The sequence below is a fragment of the Bubalus kerabau genome, chromosome 1 (genome assembly GCF_029407905.1).
Source record: "Bubalus kerabau isolate K-KA32 ecotype Philippines breed swamp buffalo chromosome 1, PCC_UOA_SB_1v2, whole genome shotgun sequence".
Lineage (NCBI taxonomy): Eukaryota > Metazoa > Chordata > Mammalia > Artiodactyla > Bovidae > Bubalus > Bubalus kerabau.
The window spans coordinates 112,829,154-112,850,723 of record NC_073624.1 but is presented as its reverse complement, the minus strand read 5'-3'; the positions used below and the strand labels follow the sequence as shown (position 1 = coordinate 112,850,723).

General features: G+C 38.5%; 1 protein-coding gene across 4 annotated transcripts in view; it reads right to left on the bottom strand.

Annotated features, from left to right (window-relative positions):
• The window catches only part of PPP1R12A (protein phosphatase 1 regulatory subunit 12A), a 164,493-nt gene extending 143,266 nt beyond the window's left edge, over window positions 1-21,227 (bottom strand). For 2 of the 4 annotated variants that reach the window (XM_055587054.1, XM_055587050.1), the window contains exon 1: window positions 20,749-21,221. In XM_055587054.1, the coding sequence (XP_055443029.1) occupies window positions 20,749-20,985 (237 nt within the window). In that variant the 5' untranslated portion in view covers window positions 20,986-21,221. Of the gene's footprint in view, window positions 1-20,748 lie in introns of all 4 variants that reach the window. The other 2 variants (XM_055587064.1, XM_055587059.1) reach the window with 2 other exon arrangements.
• Between the last annotated feature and the right edge of the window lie 343 nt (window positions 21,228-21,570).

The window sequence follows — 21,570 nt, the reverse complement described above, 5'->3', positions numbered from 1 at the left end:
ACATACAACATGCAGAAATAGTTACAAGAATCCATTTATCTTCTATTAAGCAAGACATTAAAAATTGCAAAATGTAAAACAATGCCATACTTCATTAAATTTTTTGACTTGCAAAATGCTTATTTTCCATTAACATGTTATTCACGAACTTTCTGGACAACCCAGTATATTTGCATATGAGTTATTTTAAAACAAATAAATATTTTAAAGATTTTTGAGTTTTACTTTCTAATTTGTTAAATATTGGAAGACAGTCAACATAAACAAAAAGGTCTTTGGGTTCTTCCCTATTTTTTTACATTAAAATAACAGTAGGCAAAAAATAATAGTAAGCAACAAGTTAGTATTATTATTTTATTGAGATAATTATAGATTCACAGGAAATTGTAAGAAACAGATTATTACTTTGCCCAGTTTTCCTTAATGATAAAATTCTGTGAAAGCTATATACAGTAATATTATACCCATGACACTGACATTGATATAATCCATCTAATTGAGATTTCCCCAGTTTCACGTACCCTGTGGGGTGTAGTCTGTTCAAATTTTAAGAGTATAAAAGGGCTTTGAAACAGAAAGGTTTAAGAACTGCTGATCTAAGATTTAAAATTCTTTATGCTTTTTCACTTTTATAGACTGTATATTTTAAATAATCGATATTGGCTTCTTTATGAACTCAATTCTAGCTTTGTCTTCCTCATATTCTCATAATGCATTAATCAGAATGACAGAATAAGTATGTTTGTTCAGAGAGAATCAGCCCCACCAGCTACTGTTGATGACCTCAGATGATATATGAGTAACCTAAAAGGTGGATCAATTGATCCCTTTCCTGGGAACCCAGAATTAAAACTCAGAAGGTGATCAGTCTCTCTGGATACCCTGACCAGATATAAACTCTGAAACTGTTGGTAGTCTTTTATTTTTCCTTCTGAACTGAGAAAACAAGAAACTTAGCTTGCTGTAAAAAAGAATAAATATTTGTTAGAAACAATGATGAGAAACATAGAAGACTTCCTGGGTTGCATATACTTGGCTCTAATTCATTCCAGAAGCCCAGATTCTATAAGATAGCTCTATAATCTTACAATGAATTACTTTACTTAGGCCAATTCTAATGGACTTTTCCTACTTAAAGAATTCTAATTAATATGTGCAAGAGGTCTTTCTACCTAGGACCTCCTCTACCTAGGAGGTCCATTTTCCTACTAGTGGCTCTCCTAATACCAAGGCTAAATATTGATTTGTGGTTTTGAAAACTGCTCCCTTTGTTTGTTCAAGAGACTCAAAAGAAAACAGTTGAGCTGATGATTTAGGGAGGCGGGATCTTAGGGTATATGAAGAATTACAAGTGTGTGTCTATAATTACATATAAATTTGTTAACAACTTTAGCAAAAGGACTGGAAAACAGTTTTTTTTTTCCCCTGTAGAAATAATTTTGTTATACAAAGCCATTCAACTGGTGAGTAATGAAAAAAAAGCTGTCATTGGTAAGATATGCTGAAACAGCCTACAAATCAAAAACTGTAGGACTAGACACAGTTCTACAGATGTGATTTCGCAAGGTAAAGAAACAAGATTTTTTTTTAAAATCTGGACTAAATTTAGATTTAAATCTTAAATCTGGACTAAATTTAAATCTGGACTAATTTTTTAAAATCTGTACTAATTCAGTGTAAATTTAGCTTTACACTGAATTAGTACATTTTAAAATGATTATACTCTGGTCAGACAGTAGGCTTGCTTTTAAACTTTCAAGCAACCTTTTTCTCATGTTTGTCAAAGATGGTCTCTACCAACCTATAGTTATCAATATTTTAATGCAGAAATGTAAATTAATACCCATTATCTTTTCATTTTATTTTTTAAAACCTACTATTTCACACTTTTTGGAGTTCTCTCTCAGCATCTACAGTTTTATCTATTTGGAGTTAGCTGAAAAGTTCATTTGAGTGTTTTACAGAAAAACTCAAACTTTTTGGCCAACCCAATACTACAATGTTGAATGAGATAGGGTCAAGAACATAAGGACCACTACTTTAGTCTTCCCTCTGGATTGACACTGAGTGATTCATCAGTAGGCTGATAAGTAGTGATGAGTATACAGTGGTTCATCCAGCAGTTAATCCATATAATCCTGCTAATATTCATGTCAGATTTCTGTCACGTTGACCACAAAGATCTAACAAGAGCCTGTCCAAGTGCTGTACTGCAAAATCAAGCTACATTTGCAAAACTTCCCTCATTTGAACTTGCTAACCTTGCCAAAAAAAGGAAGTGAAGATAAGTCAACATAAAACTTGTTTTCAGAAAACTCAAATTGGCATCCAGTGATCAACATAACCTCTTGTAAAACTATCCACTTAATAATGGATATTAGAATTCTGCCAGACAGAGTAGACCATTTTTAACAAATGCACCGGTAAATTAAATGCTGTACCACCAGTTATTTCATTTCCTTCTTCCTAGTTTTGATCCATTTCACAACTCCTAACAGCCCTCTTTTCACTGTCTTCAAAAAAGTTTTCATAAAATTCATGTAACTCTGGGCTTCAACATTCCCGATTCTATTTTTAAGAGACTTGTAGCCATTTTTGCAATTCATTCTTAAAAGAGATATTCACCATTAAGTGGTTTTCATATTCATATAAAACAAGGTAAAAAAGCTCACCATGTAAAAATTGCTTTTCTAACTTTTATTTTTTTTATTTTTTATTTTTTTGCTTTTCTAACTTTTAAAATGTCTTTGTTCTTCAAGACTATCTGCCATGGGACCTCCCTGGGGTCCAGCAGTTAAGGATCCACCTTGCAAAGCAGGGGACTTGGGTTTCAATCTCTTGTTGGCGAACTAAGGCCCATACGTCATGGAGCAACTACGGTTGTGCCATAGCCGCTGAGCACAAGCGCCACAACCACAGTCTGTGCGCCGCAACGCAAGACCCCTGTGCTGCAACCAAGACCCAACACAGCCAAATTAATGTTTTAAAGCAGACCAAAAACTCCAACTATCTGCCTTTTTGGAAATTCTGCTTATTATTTTCTCAGTAGTCTATTTGCCAAAAGCTTCAAAATGCATCCAACTAAACTCCTAATTCATTTTCTTACTTGTATAACTCTCCCCAGGTGACCACCCTAATTATAATCAGTCTTTCCTTATGAAATAAAAGGTTCAGAGTAAAGACTGGCATAATACGGAAATACTTAACCACCAATACCAGCTTCCTTGAGTGGCTTGACTAAAACACTAATATCCATTATGTCAATGTCTCTATATTTAATCCTGAATACATTACTGGAACTGGCCGTTTAGGCATTTTTCCCCAGTCCAGATTCATCTTTTTTTCTACTTGTTGTAAACAACTCAAAGATGGCATAATCCAAAATATCTATAATTCCCTCTCAGAGATAACCATTAAAAACTGGGGTAATATCCTCAGATTTACTTTCTATGCAAATGTTTCCCCCCAAAATGGAATCATATCATACATACTGTCTTGCAACTTTTTGTCCCTTAAGTGTATTTAAAAGGGAACAATTTACATATCATCAGTCAATCTCACACATAAAACAAACATATACATAATCTTCCTCCATCACTAAGATTGGCTTTAAATGTCAAGGGTAAGTTAAAAAGGGCAGAAAAGAGACTTTCCTGGCAGTCTAGCAATTAAGACTCCATGCTCCCACTGCAGGGGGTACAGGGTCTACTTGGTCAGGGAACTAAGATCCCAACTGCCTCATGGCATGGCCAGGAAAAAAAAAAAAAGCTGTGTGTATGTGTGGGGAAATGCCATGATAATTTTGAGTTGAGGTTTAATATATAATTGGAGAAGGCAATGGCATCCCACTCCAGTACTCTTGCCTGGAAAATCCCATGGACGGAGGAGCCTGGTGGGCTGCAGTCCATGGGGTAGCTATGAGTTGGACACGACTGAGCGACTTCACTTTCACTTTAATATATAACAACCATTTCCTATTTCATTTAAGCTAAAACAAATCCAATGATGCCTGCTCAAGGTCAAAATAAACCATATAATCTTTTTGTAGAACTGCTACTTTTCTCATTAACTGTGCAACTTAAAAAAAAAAAAAAAAAAAACAGTAAAATACGCAAAAAAATTCACAAATACTCAAAGGAACTCCAGAAATATTTTGAGCAAAAAAGAAAAAATATATCAATGTAAAAGTTTCTTGCTTAACAACAGTATTTTACTTTTATTTTTCCAGAAAACACAACTTTGTAAATCTAAAAACTGAAAAAAGTTCAGACATTTTTTTCTTTTCTGGCCACTCTGCAAGGTTTGCAGCTACTTAGTTCCCCAACCAGGAATCGAATCCATGAGCCCTGCAATGAAGTCTGGAGTCCAAACCACTAGATTGCCAGGGAATTCCCAAAGAGTGTTAAATGATTTTTTAACTGTGCAATTTTAGCAAAAACAAACATGCTTTGAGAAAAAGTACTCTCATCTTTCATTTTAACCTATGACCTTATTTTCACAGTGCATTATTTAAGGCAAAAAAAGACTTCTGGATTGTTACTACTACCACTCCTTTATTGCCTTCCAACAGTTCTGTGCCCTAGCTCTCCCCATACCCCTAAAAATACACACTCCACCTTCTCCTGCTGCTGCTGCTGCTGCTAAGTCGCTTCAGTCATGTCCGACTCTGTGCGACCCCATAGACGGCAGCACACCAGGCTCCCCCGTCCCTGGGATTCTCCAGGCAAGAACACTGGAGTGAGCTGCCATTTCCTTCTCCAGTGCATGAAAGTGAAAAGTGAAAGTGAAGTCGCTCAGTCGTGTCCGACTCCTAGCGACCCCATGGACTGCGGCCCACCAGGCTCCTCCATCCATGGGATTTTCCAGGCAAGAGTGCTGGAGTGGGGTGCCATTGCCTTCCCACCTTCTCCTACAATATCATAAAAATAAATTTGACCTTAAAGTTCTTAATTCTTCTGAAGTGAAAGGCACACAGACACACACCATTCTGCATGCGTTTTTGGATAGTTCACCAAAACCCTAAAAAAAATCTAACCATGAATCCTTATCCTGTGTTTTCCCCGTGCCTTTGTAAATTCACTTCTGTTTGCTACTCAAATACACCTAAGAAAATAGCTACATCTGGCGAAGAATTGATGCTTTTGAACTGTGGTGTTGGAGAAGACTCTTGAGAGTCCCTTGGACTGCAAGGAGTTCCAACCAGTCCATTCTGAAGGAGCCCAGTCCTGGGTGTTCTTTGGAAGAACTGACGCTGAAGCTGAAACTCCAGTACTTTGGCCACCTGATGCGAAGAGTTGACTCATTGGAAAAGACTCTGATGCTGGGAGGGATTGGGGGCAGGAGGAGAAGGGGTCGACAGAGGATGAGATGGCTGGATGGCATCACTGACTTGATGCACTTGAGTCTGAGTGAACTCCGGGAGTTGGTGATGGACAGGGAGGCCTGGCGTGCTGCGATTCATGGGGTCGCAAAGAGTCGGACATGACTGAGTGACTGAACTGAAGGAAACAGACTAAGACAAAAAAGCCCTCTTAATGATTTTTATGAATTATTTGTAAGTAAGCCACCTCTCAATATCCTACATATCCTTTAGCATGTATTTCACACGACTTTAATTTCTTGTTTACTGCCTGTCTGCCCCAAATAGCATTCAAATATACTCTGCCTCTGATCTATAGAGTAAGCACAAAGTAAGCATTAACTGAATGAATACACTCTGTGAAAAGCACTCCATTCACCTAGTTTTCCAAACTGGAAACCAAGTGCACACCATCTTTGCTTCTACTCCCTCATGTCAAACCACTTCCAATTCCTACCAATTCTATTTTTGAATATGTCCTGAGTCCATCTACTATTTTCCAACTAGACTGCCACTAAGCTAGTTCAACTCTCTTAGACTACTCAAGTTTCTGAACTAGTTTCCCTGCCTCAAGTCTTGTCCTCTTTTCAGCTGCATCCTCCATGCTGCAGCCACAGTGACTCTTCTTAAAGAGAAAATCTGATTTTCTCATTTAACCTGATAAAATCCTGCAACAGCTCTACATACCTCCAGCTCTTTGCACATACTAGTCCCTCTCTCTGAAATAGTTTGCTGTACTCTCTTCTCTCTTACAACTCTGGCTAACTTTTACTCATCACTCAACAGCTAAAAAAAAATAACTTTCTTCAGGAAGTTTTCCCTTTCCCCAAATCAAGCTGAGATGTGCCTTCATCAACTTCCATACCACTATGTACTACAACCACTATGTATCATTACATGTAACTGACATAAATGTGTAATTTCATTAAATGTGTAATTTCCTTGTGTGAAAAGTGAAAGCATTATTTGCTCAGTCATGTCTGATTCTTTGTAACCCCACGGAGTGTAGCCTGCCAGGTTCCTCTGTCCATGGAATTCTCCAGGCAAGAATACTGGAGTGGGCTGCCATTCCCTTCTTCAGGGGATCTTCCCATCTAAAGGACTGAAACCAGGTCACTGCACTGTAGGCAGATTCTTTACCGTCTGAGGCACTAGGGAAGTCCCATAATATCCTTATATTTATCCATATATCTAATACACTGCAACTGTGTTAGGGCAGGGACAATAACAATCAGATGAATACTAAGCCTAGGCTGGGGCTGGGGAACTGGCAGAAGAGAATTACAGCCTCAATTTTTAGTGGTGAGTAGTGGTAAATACATAAAAAATAAAACCGCTTATTCTAAATTTATTCACACATTATATAACAACCCATTTCAAATGTAAGAACAAAGTTAGTGGAGGTGATGGAATTCCAGCTGAGCTATTTCAAATCCTAAAAGATCCTGCCGCTAAAGTGCTGCACTCAAATATGACAGCAAATTTGGAAAACTCAGCAGTGGCCACAGGACTGGAAATGGTCAGTTTTCATTCCAATCCCAAAGAAGGGCAATGCCAAAGAATGTTCAAACTACCACACAACTGTTTCACATGCTAGTAAGGTAATACTCAAAACCCTTCAAGCTCATTTCACATGCTAGTAAGGTAACACTCAAAACCCTTCAAGCTAGGCTTCAAGAATGTGTGAACCGAGAACTTCCAGATGTTCAAGCTGGATTTAGAAAAGGCAGTGGAACCAGAGTTCAAATTGCCAACATCCACTGGATCACAGAAAAAGCAAAAGAATTCCAGAAAAACATCTACTACTGCTTCATTGACTACACTAAAGCCTTTGACTCTGTGGATCACAACAAACTATGGAAAATTCCTAAAGAGATGGGAATACCAGACCACCTTACCTGCCTCCTTTGTGGCTCAGCTGGTAAAGAATCTGCTTGCTATACAGGATACCTGGGTTCGATCCCTGGGTTGGGAAGATCCCCTGGAGAAGGGAAAGGCTAACCACTCCAGTATTCTGGGCTACAGAATGCCATGGACTGTATAGTCCATGGGGTCACAAAGAGTCGGACACGACTGAGCGACTTTCACTTTCACTTCACTTACCTGCCTCCTGAGAAATCTACATTCAGGTCAAAAAGCAACAGTTAGAACCGGACATAGAACAATGGACTAGTTCAAAATTGGGAAATTATATTGTCAATGACAGACTTTATCTTCTTGGGCTCCAAAATCATTGCAGACAGTGACTGCAACCATGAAATTAAAAGACACTTGCTCCTTGGAAGAAAAGCTACGACAAACCTAGACAGCATACTAAAAAGCAGAGACATTAATTTGCCGACAAAGGTCCATATAATCGAAGCTGTGGTTTTTCCAGTAGTCATGTACAGATGTGTGAGCTGAACCATAAAGAAGGCTGAGCACCAATGAATTGATACTTTTGAACTGTGGTGTTGGAGAAGACTCTTGAGAATCCTCTGGACAGCAAGGTGATCAAACCAGTCAATCTTAAAAGAAATCAATCCTAAACAGTCACTGGAAGGACTGATGGTGAAACTCTAATACTTTGGACAACCTGATGGGAAGAGTCGACTCATTGGAAATGATGCAGGGAAAGACTGAGGGTAGGGAGAGAAGGCGGCAACAGAGGATGAGATGGTTGGATGGCATCACTGACTCAATGAACATGAGTTCGAGCAAACTCTGGGAGATACTGAAGGACAGGGAAGCCTGGCATGCTGCAATCCATGGGGTCACAAAGAGTTGGACACCAATGAGCAACTGAACTAAACTGATTTCATGTGTGTAACTGAAAGGTTTTGGTATATTCAGAGTTATGCAACCATCACCACAATTAATTTTAGAACATTTTTATCACCCTAAAAAGAACTGCTATATCTATTAGCAGATATATGGGAAAAGGGCATACATTTCCCCATTTCCCCTCAACACCTTCAGCCTTTGGCAAACACTAATCTACCATCTGTCTCTATGTATTCACCTATACTGAACATTTCATATAGTGGAAACCTACAATATGTGGTCTTTCCTGAGTGGTGCCTTTTACATAGTTCAATGTCTTTAAAATTCATCTATGTTGTAGCAAGTATCAGTACTTAGTTTCTTTTTATTGACAAATAACATTCCACTGATTTCAGTAACAAAACAACCACATTTTATTTATCTATTTATCAGCTGATAGACATTTTGTGTTGGTTCCACTTTTGGGCTGTTATGTTAACACTGCCATAAACATTAACATACACATTTTGTGTTCAATTCTCTTTTGATTATATACTTAGGAGAACTGCTAGGTTATATGGCAACTATTCTGTTGCTAGACTACGTGCAGAACTAGACTTCTGCAAGTAGTTGAAAATGGTTGCACCATTTTACATTACCACCAGCAGTGTAGGAGGAATGTAATTTCTCCACACTCCGGTCATACTTGTTATTATCTGTTGTCTTTATTATAGTAATTCTATTAGGTGTGAAGTGGTATCTCATCATGGTTTTGATTTGCATGTTCCTGATGGCTAAGCAATTTCACTTTATGCTAAACTCTGTGAGGGTAGTGTTGGTATCTCTTTTGTTATATCTTCCCAGTTCTTAATAGTGTGAGACACAGAATAGGCCTTTAATTATGTTAACTGAATATATAAAAAGATAGGATGAGTTTAGAAGTATTTTTTTTCAGGTGTGCATAAGAGATATTGACTGTATGTTGGAAGTGGAAGGAAAGACACAAGACCCTGAGATTGTAGTTTAGTAAATGAAGACAGATGATGTAAAAAATAAGATGCATATTATATAAAAAGGAAAACAGAGCACATAAACAGAACAGCTGAAACTATAAGAATGAATGATATAGAAAAAAAAAATAGAAACACACAGAGAACTTTGGGATTTCCCAGGTGGTTCAGTGGTATGCCTGCCAATGCAGGAGATGGGGAGTCGATCCCTGGGTCAGGAAGATCCCCTGGAGAAGGAAATGGCAACCCACTCTAGTATTCTTGCCTGGAAAATCCCATGAACAGAGGAGTCTGTAGGGCTACAGCCCCTGGGGTTTCAAAGAGTTGGACACGACTTAGTGACTAAACAACAAAACAATGCAAGAGAACTTTAGAACATTCTTCTTCAAGAAAGAAAAAAACGTGGTTCACTGGTGGTCCAATGGTTAAGAAGCCGTCTGCCAGTGCTGGGGACATGGGTTCAATTCTTGGTCAAAGACTCCACATGCTGCGGGGCAAGTAAGCCCATGAGCTGCCACAACTACTGAAGCCAGCGTGTCCAGAGCCTGTGCTCCACAACAGGAGTCACCGCAGTAAGAGGCCCATGCACCTCAACGAAGAGTCGCCCCTGCAACTAGACAAAGCCCACCGGCAGCCATGAAGACCCAGCACAGCCAAAAATAAATAAATAAGTGCATAAAATTTAAGAAGAAAGAAAGAGACCAGAAAAGGAAACCAAACAGGAACATTCAGAAAATGAGGATGGAACAGGGTCAAGAAAGATTCAAGTCACTTGTTAAGTTCCTTGTAACTTAAAATAGCTTTCTCAGGGACGTCTTTCCTGATATTCTAAGTTAAGTCCTCCCGGTAAAAAAATTCATTTCACCCTAGATCTCTATTCTACATTTTTTGGCACCTCCTCTTGATTATACACTACATGCAGAGAGGGATCTTATGCTGCTGCTGCTAAGTCACTTCAGTCGTGTCCAGCTCTTTGTAACCCCATAGATGGCAGCCCACCAGGCTCCCCCGTCCCTGGGATATGATAAATAATGATTTACATATTTATGAATGAGTTAATCACTACATGAATAACAGCATCATTTATCAGTAAATACAAATACCGTGTAATACTTCAAACACAAACAAACTTTATAAACACACAGAGTAATAAAATAGGTTTTCCTATAGGTACCTCAGAGAAGGAAGAGGACATCATCCCGTTATGAGAGCAATATTCGTGTCAGCCAGAGTACTTGCAGGGTTAGTCTTCGGTGTTAAATATACTAGAGTGTGTCAGCGCTCAGTCGCTAAGTCACAGCCAACTCTTTACCACCCCAAGGACTGTAGCTAGCCAGGCACCTCTTCCATGGGATTTCCCAAACAAGAATACTACAGGGGGGTTGCCATTTCCTACTCAGAGGGATCTTCCTGACCCAGGAAGTAAATCCACATCTCCTGCATTGGCAGGTCGATTCTTTACCGCTGTGACACCTAGGAAGCCTGCATATACTAGAGATTTTACTAAAAATGTCTTCTGAATAAACAAGCATTAGAACAGCATGCTATCTTGGGCAAAACATATAAAATTGCAAGTAAAATCTCGAAGACACAGTCTGAACAATATAATTTCATGAGTAAGATATACATAGTATAGTATCTACCATTATCACGAGAAATTGAAAGTATACTATTCATCATCAGACAACTAGGAAAATCAACTTTAGGAATGTGCATGTGTATTCACACAGTGGACCTAATATTCATTATTACAGAATTATTTCTAAAAATGTATAATTTATTAGCAGGTTATAAACCAGAAAATTAAATATAATCTCATTTTTATAAAATTATATATTGGATAGAGATGCATAAAGGGAGTCTACTGAAGTTTTCAATAGGGGCTAGCTAAGCTCCATGCCTGAGAATTTGAATAGCACTGTTCTTTTTTTATATTCTTTTATGAGTCTTTAATTACTTAAATAATTATTATTCTTCAATTTTTGTTTCAGATAAAATACATATAAAACAACAAACCTGAAAGTAAGCCACGTTTAAAAACAAAAAAGAGATGGTGAAGACAAAAAGCAAGAGTAGAAGGCAGTTACTTGAGACATTTTCACGAGAATGCTTTTCTCAACCACATTGAGAAAAATCAGAAATTTAAAGACATTTTAGTGTTTAAAGAAAAAAAGATGGCTGAAAGAGTTAAATAGCAATAGACATTCTGAAAGGGAAAAAACTTGAATATGAGGCAAAATTTTTATGCAGATCATTTCACACAATTAGAAAGGATATAAACTGTTGAACATATTCTAAATTGTTGAACTGTTCTAATCTTTTAAGAAAAATGGTACAAATGAACATATCTTTGAGAAAAATCAATAATGAAATACAGAGTCATGATTTAGCGACAGCAGCATCAAAATCTTTTGTGGAAAACACATTCATTAAAAAAAAAAAAGACCATGGTCAATTCACAAGCTATACAAGCTACTGACTTGTTTCATGCAAAATTTAGAACAGAAACAAACAGTTCACAAAGTTAATCATAAAGACATTCTGAAGCATACTAAATTTCAAGCAATGCAATTAAGAGTTGACTAAAATCCAAGATGGACTCTTTATGACAATGTTCCGATTAAGAATAACCTTTTTAGAAAATACCATTCAATTACTGATAGTATTTAGTAACCATGATTACCCAGATCTACTTTATTCACCAGACATGTCTCCAATGTCTATCATTTTCAAAATTCACAAACTCTCCCCCAAAAAGTAAACACCACACAGGATATTCAAAAGAAGCTTCTGGGGTTGAAGCTCCAATATAAAATTTCCAGAAATGTTCCAAGCAAAAAGCAGAAATACTAGATTAAGTTTAGAACCATATAAAATAATTCTGAAGGCTAATAGAATGTATATACTTTTGTTTGTTTACTATAAAGTAAAGGTAACTGATGTGTGTATTTGTTTTAACAGTTATTCCAGGAAACTATACTCTCCCATATGGTTAACTTCTAGAAAGGTATCAATTCACAAAATTTCTCCTTTGCACTATTCAAGTATTCAAGAAAATGATATAAACTTTCTACAACCTTATCATTTTCTTTTGTTAGGCAACATGTTAAACATGTATTTTCAGCTCATATGAGTTAATAATCAAGTCAAAGTAACACTTTTTATGTCAGTGAAGCTCTCTCCCTGTGGAACATCTCCCACAATGCACATAATGTATTTAAATAGATTACCCAAAAGGTGACAGCTGAGGAATGCCTTCATTTCTTTCCACGGTTTCTACTGAATGTAATTTGAAAAATGCCTATATAACACATGACAATGTGGAATGTCTCCACCCATGAAAGAGCATTCAAGTCAAGCAAGCAAACTTAGGGCAGTAATACAGAGCTCAACTTTGTCTTTTTATGGTTAGCCAGCCCAACAATGAAAAGATAAACAACCAAAATACTAATAAGGTCAGAAAAATACTCACATACAGGGATCCAAAGTGAAAGTGTTGTTTAGGGGAGAAGTGTGAATAAAATCATTAGAAAATATGAATTAGCTTCTAATAACAGTATGCTAGGGGTTCCATTTCTAAACCAACCCTGAATGAGTTGTTTAAAGAAATTCATTTTTTTAAGTATGTTACATAAACTGATCAAAATTCTACTTATTGGTAATCAGAAACACATTCGTTGCAAGAAAAAATCTAAGATCCTAAGTTCTGATTGTAATAATGGTTACCTTCATACTGTAATTATAAAGTAAATCATCAGTATAAAGAATCTGCCTGCAACACAGGAGACCCTGGTTCAATCCCTGGGTTGGGAAGATCCGCTGGAGAAGGGATAAGCTACCCACTTTAAGATTCTTGAGCTTCCCTTGTGGCTCAGCTGGTAAAGAATCTGCCTGCAATGCGGGAGACCTGGGTTCGATCCCTGAGTTGGGAAGATCCCCTAGAGAAGGGAAAGGCTACCCACTCTGGTATTCTGGCCTGGAGAATTCCATGGACTGTACAGTCTTCAGTCCATGGGGTCACAAAGAGTCGGACATGACTGAGTGACTTTCACACACTTTTTCATTAAAATATTTTAAATGTTTGCTAGCTATTATATTTACTCACACAAATTGTCATCATTTTGTTCTCTATCAACTATGGTCTTCACAAGATTAGTCTACTGTGTTCATTTTTTTAAAAATCAACAATAACTGTGCACCCGCTAAAATAAAATGCAGACACCAAAGGGGAGTTACAGAAAAATGAATCAAAGTTCCCAATTGAAGGAATTCACTATTCGGTCTGGAGATAAGGTACACTAACAATAGCAGGTAGTGTGCAAGTGCCAAACTTAGGGTTTAAACAGTAAGGGAAAAGAATTACTGTGCGCCCCAGTGGTCAATGCTTTGAGCTGTGCCTTAATATAAATAAGCTGGGAAATACATTCCAGAGACCGATGACACATGCAGAGACTTATGTAAATATAAATATGAAACCAGTGCTTCCTACAGAAAGCTTTCACCCATCTCCTGAATCTCTTCAGATAAATTCTTTTTTTGCTCCTTATCAGGTGATCAGGAACAAGGCACTTGCCTCCTGTGACTCTGCCTGCCACCGCCTGTACCCTCTCCCGTATCTACCAAACAGAGAACGGCAGGAATAGTTGTGAAATCTGCTCACCTTCAATTACTCTTACTTCATGAATGAGTATCAAGTACATGTATTCTTAGTATACCAATAATCTAACAGATTGATATATGAGTCCCTACTGTCCTTCATTTGGATACTCATCCTTATTTTGTTAAAGTATTTCTTTTATGAAATGATGACAGCAGGTGACAAAGCTGTTTGTTTTTAATGCCCTAACACAATAACAGAAAGATTAGGTTCTCCTCTGTCAGTTAGAAAAATAAAAAACAAAAACCATTTTACTGGTCCATGAAATGTAAAATTCTGGGAACCAATGACTTGATAGGCAGCAAGTAAATCATGTTTCAAATGGTGCTGTCACTCATCATCAACAAGAAAAAAGAAAATTCTATTGCCTTTTCCAAGGAAAGATCTGAAATATAATTTCGCTAAATTTTGCAAAATCATTTAAGGAACAGAATATTCGTATGACTTGGATATTCCTACTGATTAAAATCAAACATGATGAATATTTAAAAGTTTTACTAATTCAGAAGTTAATTCAGGTAACTTTACTAGCATTTCATGTAAAGTCTTAAGTCCTAATTTTAAATACCAATAATCACTGTACAGAAAATTTCAGAAGATTAAGCTAAATGGTGGTGACAAGCCGGTGCTTGCTTGCTTGCTTTCCTTCTTTAATTATCATTGATAAAGAGTTTACCTATAATTTATATCTTTTCATTGAAAAAGCTGTATGTGTAGGTATGAAACATTTACTATAAATGAGTATATAAAAATGCCTAGAGCATTAGTATAAATTGCTATTAGGATAAAGAAAAATTGAGATGTTTAAAGACTAAGTGAACTCTGTTCTTTAAAAAGAGTTCTGTTGCTGTTGTAACCTCCTTTGTACCCTCCCAAAGCACGCATCAAATAGTATGCACAAAATGGTCAGTGAAAAACAGCCTTGGCAGTTCCTAAAATTTAGGATAGATTTTGAGATTAATTTAGATATAGTATTACTGCGTTTCAATTACCACAGAAAGCTCTTAAAAATTTTGACTAGCTAAAATAAAAGTAAATGAAGAAAAATTGTATCTATGTATACGTGTTTCATTTGATTCTCTGCTAATTATCATAGAAAACTCCAATTACTAATCATCAACCATAATGACTGAAAGATTTAAGAATCCTTTCTTCTTCAGACTTAAAGGCCATGTAGCATAGTGTTAACACTTCCCTGATGGCTCAGTGATAAAGAACCCACTTGCCAAGCAGGAGACCAGGGTTCTATTCCTGGGCTGGGAAGATCTGCTGGAGAAGGAAATGGCGACCCACCCCAAGACTATTGTCTGGGAAATCCCACAGGCAGAGAAGGGTGGTGGGCTACCGTCCGTGGGGCTGCAAAGAGTCGGACACAACTTAGCCACTAAGCAGTCACAGCACAGTGTTAAATAAGATTGGGCTCTTATATACCTGTGTCAGAACCAAGCTCTGCCGTTTATTATCTTGGTAACCTTGAGCAAGAGAAAAAGGACTTGTGAGAATTAAGTGAGATATCGGTTATAAAACTATCATAGTATTTCACAAGAAACAAATCCTCAGCAAATGTTCACCAGCCAATCCCCCTTCTCAATGCAACACTGAGATAACGCAGCACTACATAGTCAACTGCAACTTAGAAGAAACTCAAAATGACTGAGGGAGATCTTAAACTTTTCAAGAAGATATATGCCAATGCTGCATTTACCAACATGATTATGGAGCGCCCCCACCCCCTCAAACTTTCAAAAGAAAAGTGGAATGAAAACTACAATTTTCGGCAGGCAGGAAGGTAAAGAAAATAGCGACTCTGGGAAACGTCAAGAAGTAACATGTTACAGAAGTAACAATGTTCTATATCTTACCTCCCTCCAAAGGTTTCTAAGGGTTTCTATTTTTTAAAATTATCTAACTAGAGAGTTTTTAAAGTACATCTCCTATGTGAACAGCATTGTAAGATGTGGTAAGAAACAGATAATCAAAAACACTTTTTTTCCTCTATTCCATCTAACGTTTCTACCTAGCTACACTAGAAAATGCTCAGTCACAGCTTGCAATCACACTGTAGCTGAAAGCACATGAAAGATGGTCTTGGTTATGACACTGCAAAGTCAGACCACAAAACTGTTGCCAGGAAGTGCAAAGGCATCAGCTGCAGAGAAGGCATTACAGCCGCGGCACTGTGGGCACCGGTGATCTACCAGCGTACCCCATATATGGCTGGGGTTTTCCATTTATTTGCAGGAAGTGAGGGGCCAGTTCAGGGTTAGTTTTGTTTAGGTTTTATTTTTTATGGTTAGGATGTTTTCAATAAAAGGTCTGAAGAGCAATAAGCAACTTAAGTTATGTAGAAAAAGTATATTGTACTTTTTTAAACACAGATTTTAATATTGTTTATAAGGGATCCAATAGATTCTTCCAAGATCTTAATATTCCCCACCAAAAAAATAGTAAGTAAACAATTATAAACTCTACATTCAGTTTTAAAGAGATTTCTCATATATAACAATTACGCTATTCTCTAACAAGAGACTCTTTAAAATTATAATAGCATAGAACATGGATTTAATTCTACTCTGTAGTATTCTGCCATAGGACCTAGTTCAGATCTTTATAAAGAAGGTAGCAAATTAATGGATAACTAAAGTGAGTATTTTTCTATCTCTTAACAGGTAAATTGGTTTGGGGTATTTTTTTAATAGGAAGAAGGTTAATATTTTAGAAAGTTTAAATCTCAAGATATTAAAAATATCTGTTGAGAAGACTGACAAGTTTAACCATATGCTAGAATTATATTCTAAGTATCTGGGTGTGAGTGTTTGAATGATTTATCTTACCACACACAAATAACTATAAAACTTCCTATCTATGATATGAGGTAAAAGATAAAATTAATCATTCTTCAGTGAGCACCTACCATGTGCTAGGATGTGGAAACAGAAAACTGTGGAAGATTGGGTCCTTACAGCTGCCCACAGGGAAGACAAAATTTAAAACACACATTACTCAGTAAGAAACATTTTAATAGCAGCAAAAAAGCAAGACATAAGGTAAAATGAGTATCCCAAAGGAGAGTCTCTCCAGTGAAACAGTATTATACAAACTCAAAGGACAGAAAGAGCATTTCTGGATGGCAACTCGGTCGAATCCTAAAGAATGACCAGGATTTTGACTGGCAAAGAGGGAGGGAGTATAGTGGTGGAAAAGGCAAGACCATAGATACAGAAGTAAAGAAAAAAGTAAAAGCTGTAACACAGTGGAGATGCATCGGGTATAAGTAAATAATGAAACACTTTAAATCTGAATTGAGAGGAGTGGCACGATTGAAATGGTGCTGTGAAAAGATTAATGTGGCAGCAGCATGAATGCTGGACTGGAGGGGAGGCAAGGAGGCTGTTACTGTACTCTAACACAAAGATAATAAAGGTATGGCCTAGACTGATAATAAGAGTGGCAAGAATTGATGAAAAGGCAGTTATGATACTGATTGGATATATGTAGCAAGTGGATAAGTGGGTAATTAAATGTTTAAAGCTTAATCTAGAGATTAATGACATGATTATCATCAACAGAGGCATCAATGAGAATTGGCTTGGTGAAGAAAGAAAAAATTTCATTTCAGGTTGAATATAAAGAAATTCCTGATATTGATGTAAATAAGTAGTTGCTATTCTATGGCAAAGGGGGTGGACCTCTATTTACTATATCTCTACTTGAAGATGTATTTTAAAATATAAAATCACAATATATTGAATAATACTTTACTTAACACTGTGTCATCAGTTGAAAAATGGAAATGAAGGACTGGAGCTCTGCAGCAGTGTTTGAACTGGAAACTGACTTGGAAGTCACAGATACAGAGGAAGCAGAAATCAAAAGGCTAAACGTTTTTCAAACTGTTAGAAGAAATCTCAGTGTTATATTTTATACACACCAGTATCAATAAGATTCAGCAATAAAGCATTCTACGGAAAACTATTATTACTCTCCTAAAACCTTTATAAAGCATACTGAAATAGAGATACAAATCATATAGTATAAAACTCTACCAGGTAGGTCTTAAATCAAAGCTGAGTATTGCCCACTAGTAAAGATGAAAATCTACTGTAGACCTCAGTTCTAAAAAAAATCAGAAGTTTATATTGTAACTTAAATACTGTTTTCTAGCTACTGGAGGAGTTAGGGAAAAGGGAGCTATTCCAGAGACCAAGGTAGGAAATTCGTAGAAAACATTGCCTTTTCTGCTTTAATAAATGACCTATTTTTATACCCCCCTAAAAAGATGAAAACTGATTATCTTTTCTAACTTCTAATGAGAAAGAACACTCAACCAATTAAAGAAATTTTTGAATACATGGTAGTCACAGTAAGATGGAAGTAAAATATTAAATTAAGAAGTGTATGTGTGGGCTGTAAAGTTCCTAAAACTTTTCTCCTAGCAGTGAAATTTAAGACAATTGATCAAAATCAAAAATGTAAATGAACAGTCCAAAAGACTAACCAATAATCAATCTAGTAAAAAACCATTCTGGCTGTTCTACATGCTTTCAAGAGGTTAAATTAAAAAAAAAAGTATTCAAGGGCTATTTAACAAATCAATGGGTCAATTTTAGCTTTTACAATTTAAGTATTTAAAGCAATCAATATTCAAGCGATTTGTAAGGTTAAAATTGTCCTGTGATTATTTTTTTAAAGAGTTTTATTTATCACCTTTCACTATCTGCTGTTCTGAATTTGCCCAAAGCGAACTCCTTGTTCTCTGTCAGAAAGGCAAAAAGTACAAGAGTTAATAAAAGAGAAATGAGGGTGTAGAAAACATAATAAAAATTTTAATGCTTGATATTTTAAGACTTTGGCTTCACTGAGTTAAGGAATGGGTAAATACATTACAAAAAGATATTATGCAAATAGTTATGCGTAAACTTGGAAACTTCTGCTTAAGCCTTTGTCAGCTAAAACAAAATATCTAATAAAGACAACACCTATATAATGCCAAACTAACCACTGAATTCAGTTAATCAGGAAGACACTGATAAGTCCGATAATGCAACATGTCCAAATTTAGAGGAGAAAATTAAAAAACTCTAAGAATCCTGCTAGATATATTTTCTCTACCTAAAATCAACAGTAATGTAAGTATTAAAGTTTCTCCCCTTCCTCCAAGGCAATATAACTGGGTTCTTCAACATCTATCGTAACTTTACATTTCTATAGAACAATTTTAATAAAACATAGTTATTAATCTGTCTTTCTGAATTAATTTCATACTAAACCATGTAAATTACACTTGAAATTCGAAAAGATTCATCTTATATAATTATCATTTCTAATACCAAAAGTTTCTTTCATTTCAACATCATGTTTTTAGAATCTAGAGTTATGCTATAGCTTAAAATAAATCAGTCAAACAAAAAGTTTGTTTTACATTAGACGCTAAATTAATGGAACAGATAGCTAAAGACCATGCTGTATTTTTACTGGGTGCCACATGCTAAATTCCAGATTTGTCCTGCAATTTGTCAGTCATTATAGTTCATCCAGGCAACTTGTAAACAAAGGCTATAAGCCAAGTTTGATACGAGAATTCAATTAAATAAAACTTAAAACGGTCATCATTCACTAAACAGGAAGCAGTAAAAAGGAAAAATGCCACCACACACCTCTTCTAAAAAGGCAGCAAAGTATTATGCATGAAATATCAATGCACAAGTTTCACCCTCCCAAACAAGTTTTTGTTACAGTATTCATCGAAATAAAGCTAGGATCTTTCCACCTATCAGCAAGGCAACTTTGACTTAGTTTACAAGTCTTTTTCATTGCAAGAGGAAGCTATTGCTGTAAAGTTGTTTTCCAGTCATTCCAAGCTGCCCACTAAGAAAATGTAAAGAGTTTATGTTTTGACACCTATTACCCTCACTGAAAAATTGCTTTTTATGCAGAACTCTACGTGGTTGTGTTGCTTTTGGCCTGTTAAAGGCAAAGCAACATTATCTCTGGATTGCCAATAGTTTCTCCTTATTTGGCTAACATTGAGAGATCCCAATCAGACTACTATAAAACTTTAACATGCACAAAGCATCCATTTTGAGAAAAGTTTGTGACCAGCTTTCTTTTTTCCCACCCCCTCCCCCTTCCAAAGAAAAACCAAGCTTGGAAACCGGCTTTGAAAAGACTGCCTCGTTATTTATTCTTCTCTTTCTAACCCCAACACACACTCCAGGAACTGGGGCCAAAGGATCTCTGACACTGCGGCAAACTCGACTCGGAGTAAGACTCTCTTCCGTACGTTCAGGTCCCGCGGTGGACAACCCTTCTAGAACGCTTCCTTACACTACCCACTTTCATACTCTCCCTTTCAGCCGGTGCAGATCAGCTAATCACACCGTTTCCCCCTCCCCAGTGACCAAGAGTAATAACGGAGAAAACAGGAAACCGTCCGATCAGGGGACTCGTCTTAGGGCACTTGATTACTATTATTATCATCACCGTTTGTGATCAAGTCCTAAAAACTACAACAAATCCAAAGCCCACCTAACAAGCCAAAGACGTCCTTCCACCCAAATGTCCCTAGGGCCTCTTGTTCGTCGTTATTTTCAGCATCCTCCGTCCCCCTGGTCGATCACCGACGTCGGGGACGCAGGCACAACCCCACTACACCCCTCCCCATCTCGACCCCAAATCCCAGACCCACGTCCACAAATGGCTCTGGGGCCCCAACTTGACCACAGGCCCGTTTCCCCTCGGCCCCGGAAATCGCCCGTTCCCTTACTCCACCACCAACCGGTCTGAAGGGGGCCTCAAGCCTAGAGCCCTCCCTCCACCAGCTCTTTCCCTCCCTCCTTCGCGGGAAGCCGCCCCCTCACCCCGCGGCAGGGAGTCTCCCGCCGCCCCCAGCCTCTGGAGACCAGGAGCGGAGGAGAGGCCCGAGCGGGAGGCCGACGAGGACTCGCAGGGTCGGGAGAGCGGCGGCGGGGCGCACAGACCTGGTGCAGGGCAGTGAGTCCGTCCACATTGGCGTAATTGATGTCGGCGCCGCGGTGCAGCAGCTTGAGAACCTCGTCCGTGTCGCCACTGGAGCAAGCAGCCAGGAAGACGGCGCCATCATCGAACTTCACCTTGGTCTTCTGGCGCTTCACCACAGGAGGCTCGAGGTCCGTCTCGGAGCCGATCCAGCGCTTCAGCTGCTCGTTCCGCTTCTGCTTCGCGTCCGCCATCTTCATCCCCTCTCCTGCCGCCGGGTCTTCTTATCGCGAGGGGGGGAAGGGGGAGGCGGAGAGGGAAGAGAGGGGAGGCACGGGGTGTGTGACTGTTTCTATGAGTGCGGCCAGAGGAGGGCTGGGAACCAGGAGGAGACGCTCGAGACTTCCAGTATCCCACAGAGCACTGGGGCGGCGCGCCCGGCCGAACGGACCTCCCTTCCTACCTCAGAAGCCCTCCCGCCCCCGGCCTGGCCACCCGTCACCGGCGGCCAATCTAACGTAACTTCGCGAGATTCGGGCAGGGAGGCGCCCTTCGGCCAGTGCGCATGCGCTCTGGGCCTGTGCCCGCCCCAGGAAGAGAGCTCCGGCGAACTGCGGCGGGGGTGGCCAGGCCACCGGAGGGAAGCGGGTGTGGTCCGGGCCGCTGGGCGGCAGGGGCTGGGACCGACCTGGAAGGGCGGAGACAGGGAAGGAAGGTTGTCTTGCCCCGCTGAGAGCTCCTGGGGTTCCAGAGGCCAACCGCCGGGCCGTAGTGAGGCCCTGCGGGACAGACCTGCTTCCTGGGCTGTCTCGGCTAGGCCGAGTCGTTTCCTCAGGGCGGAGGAT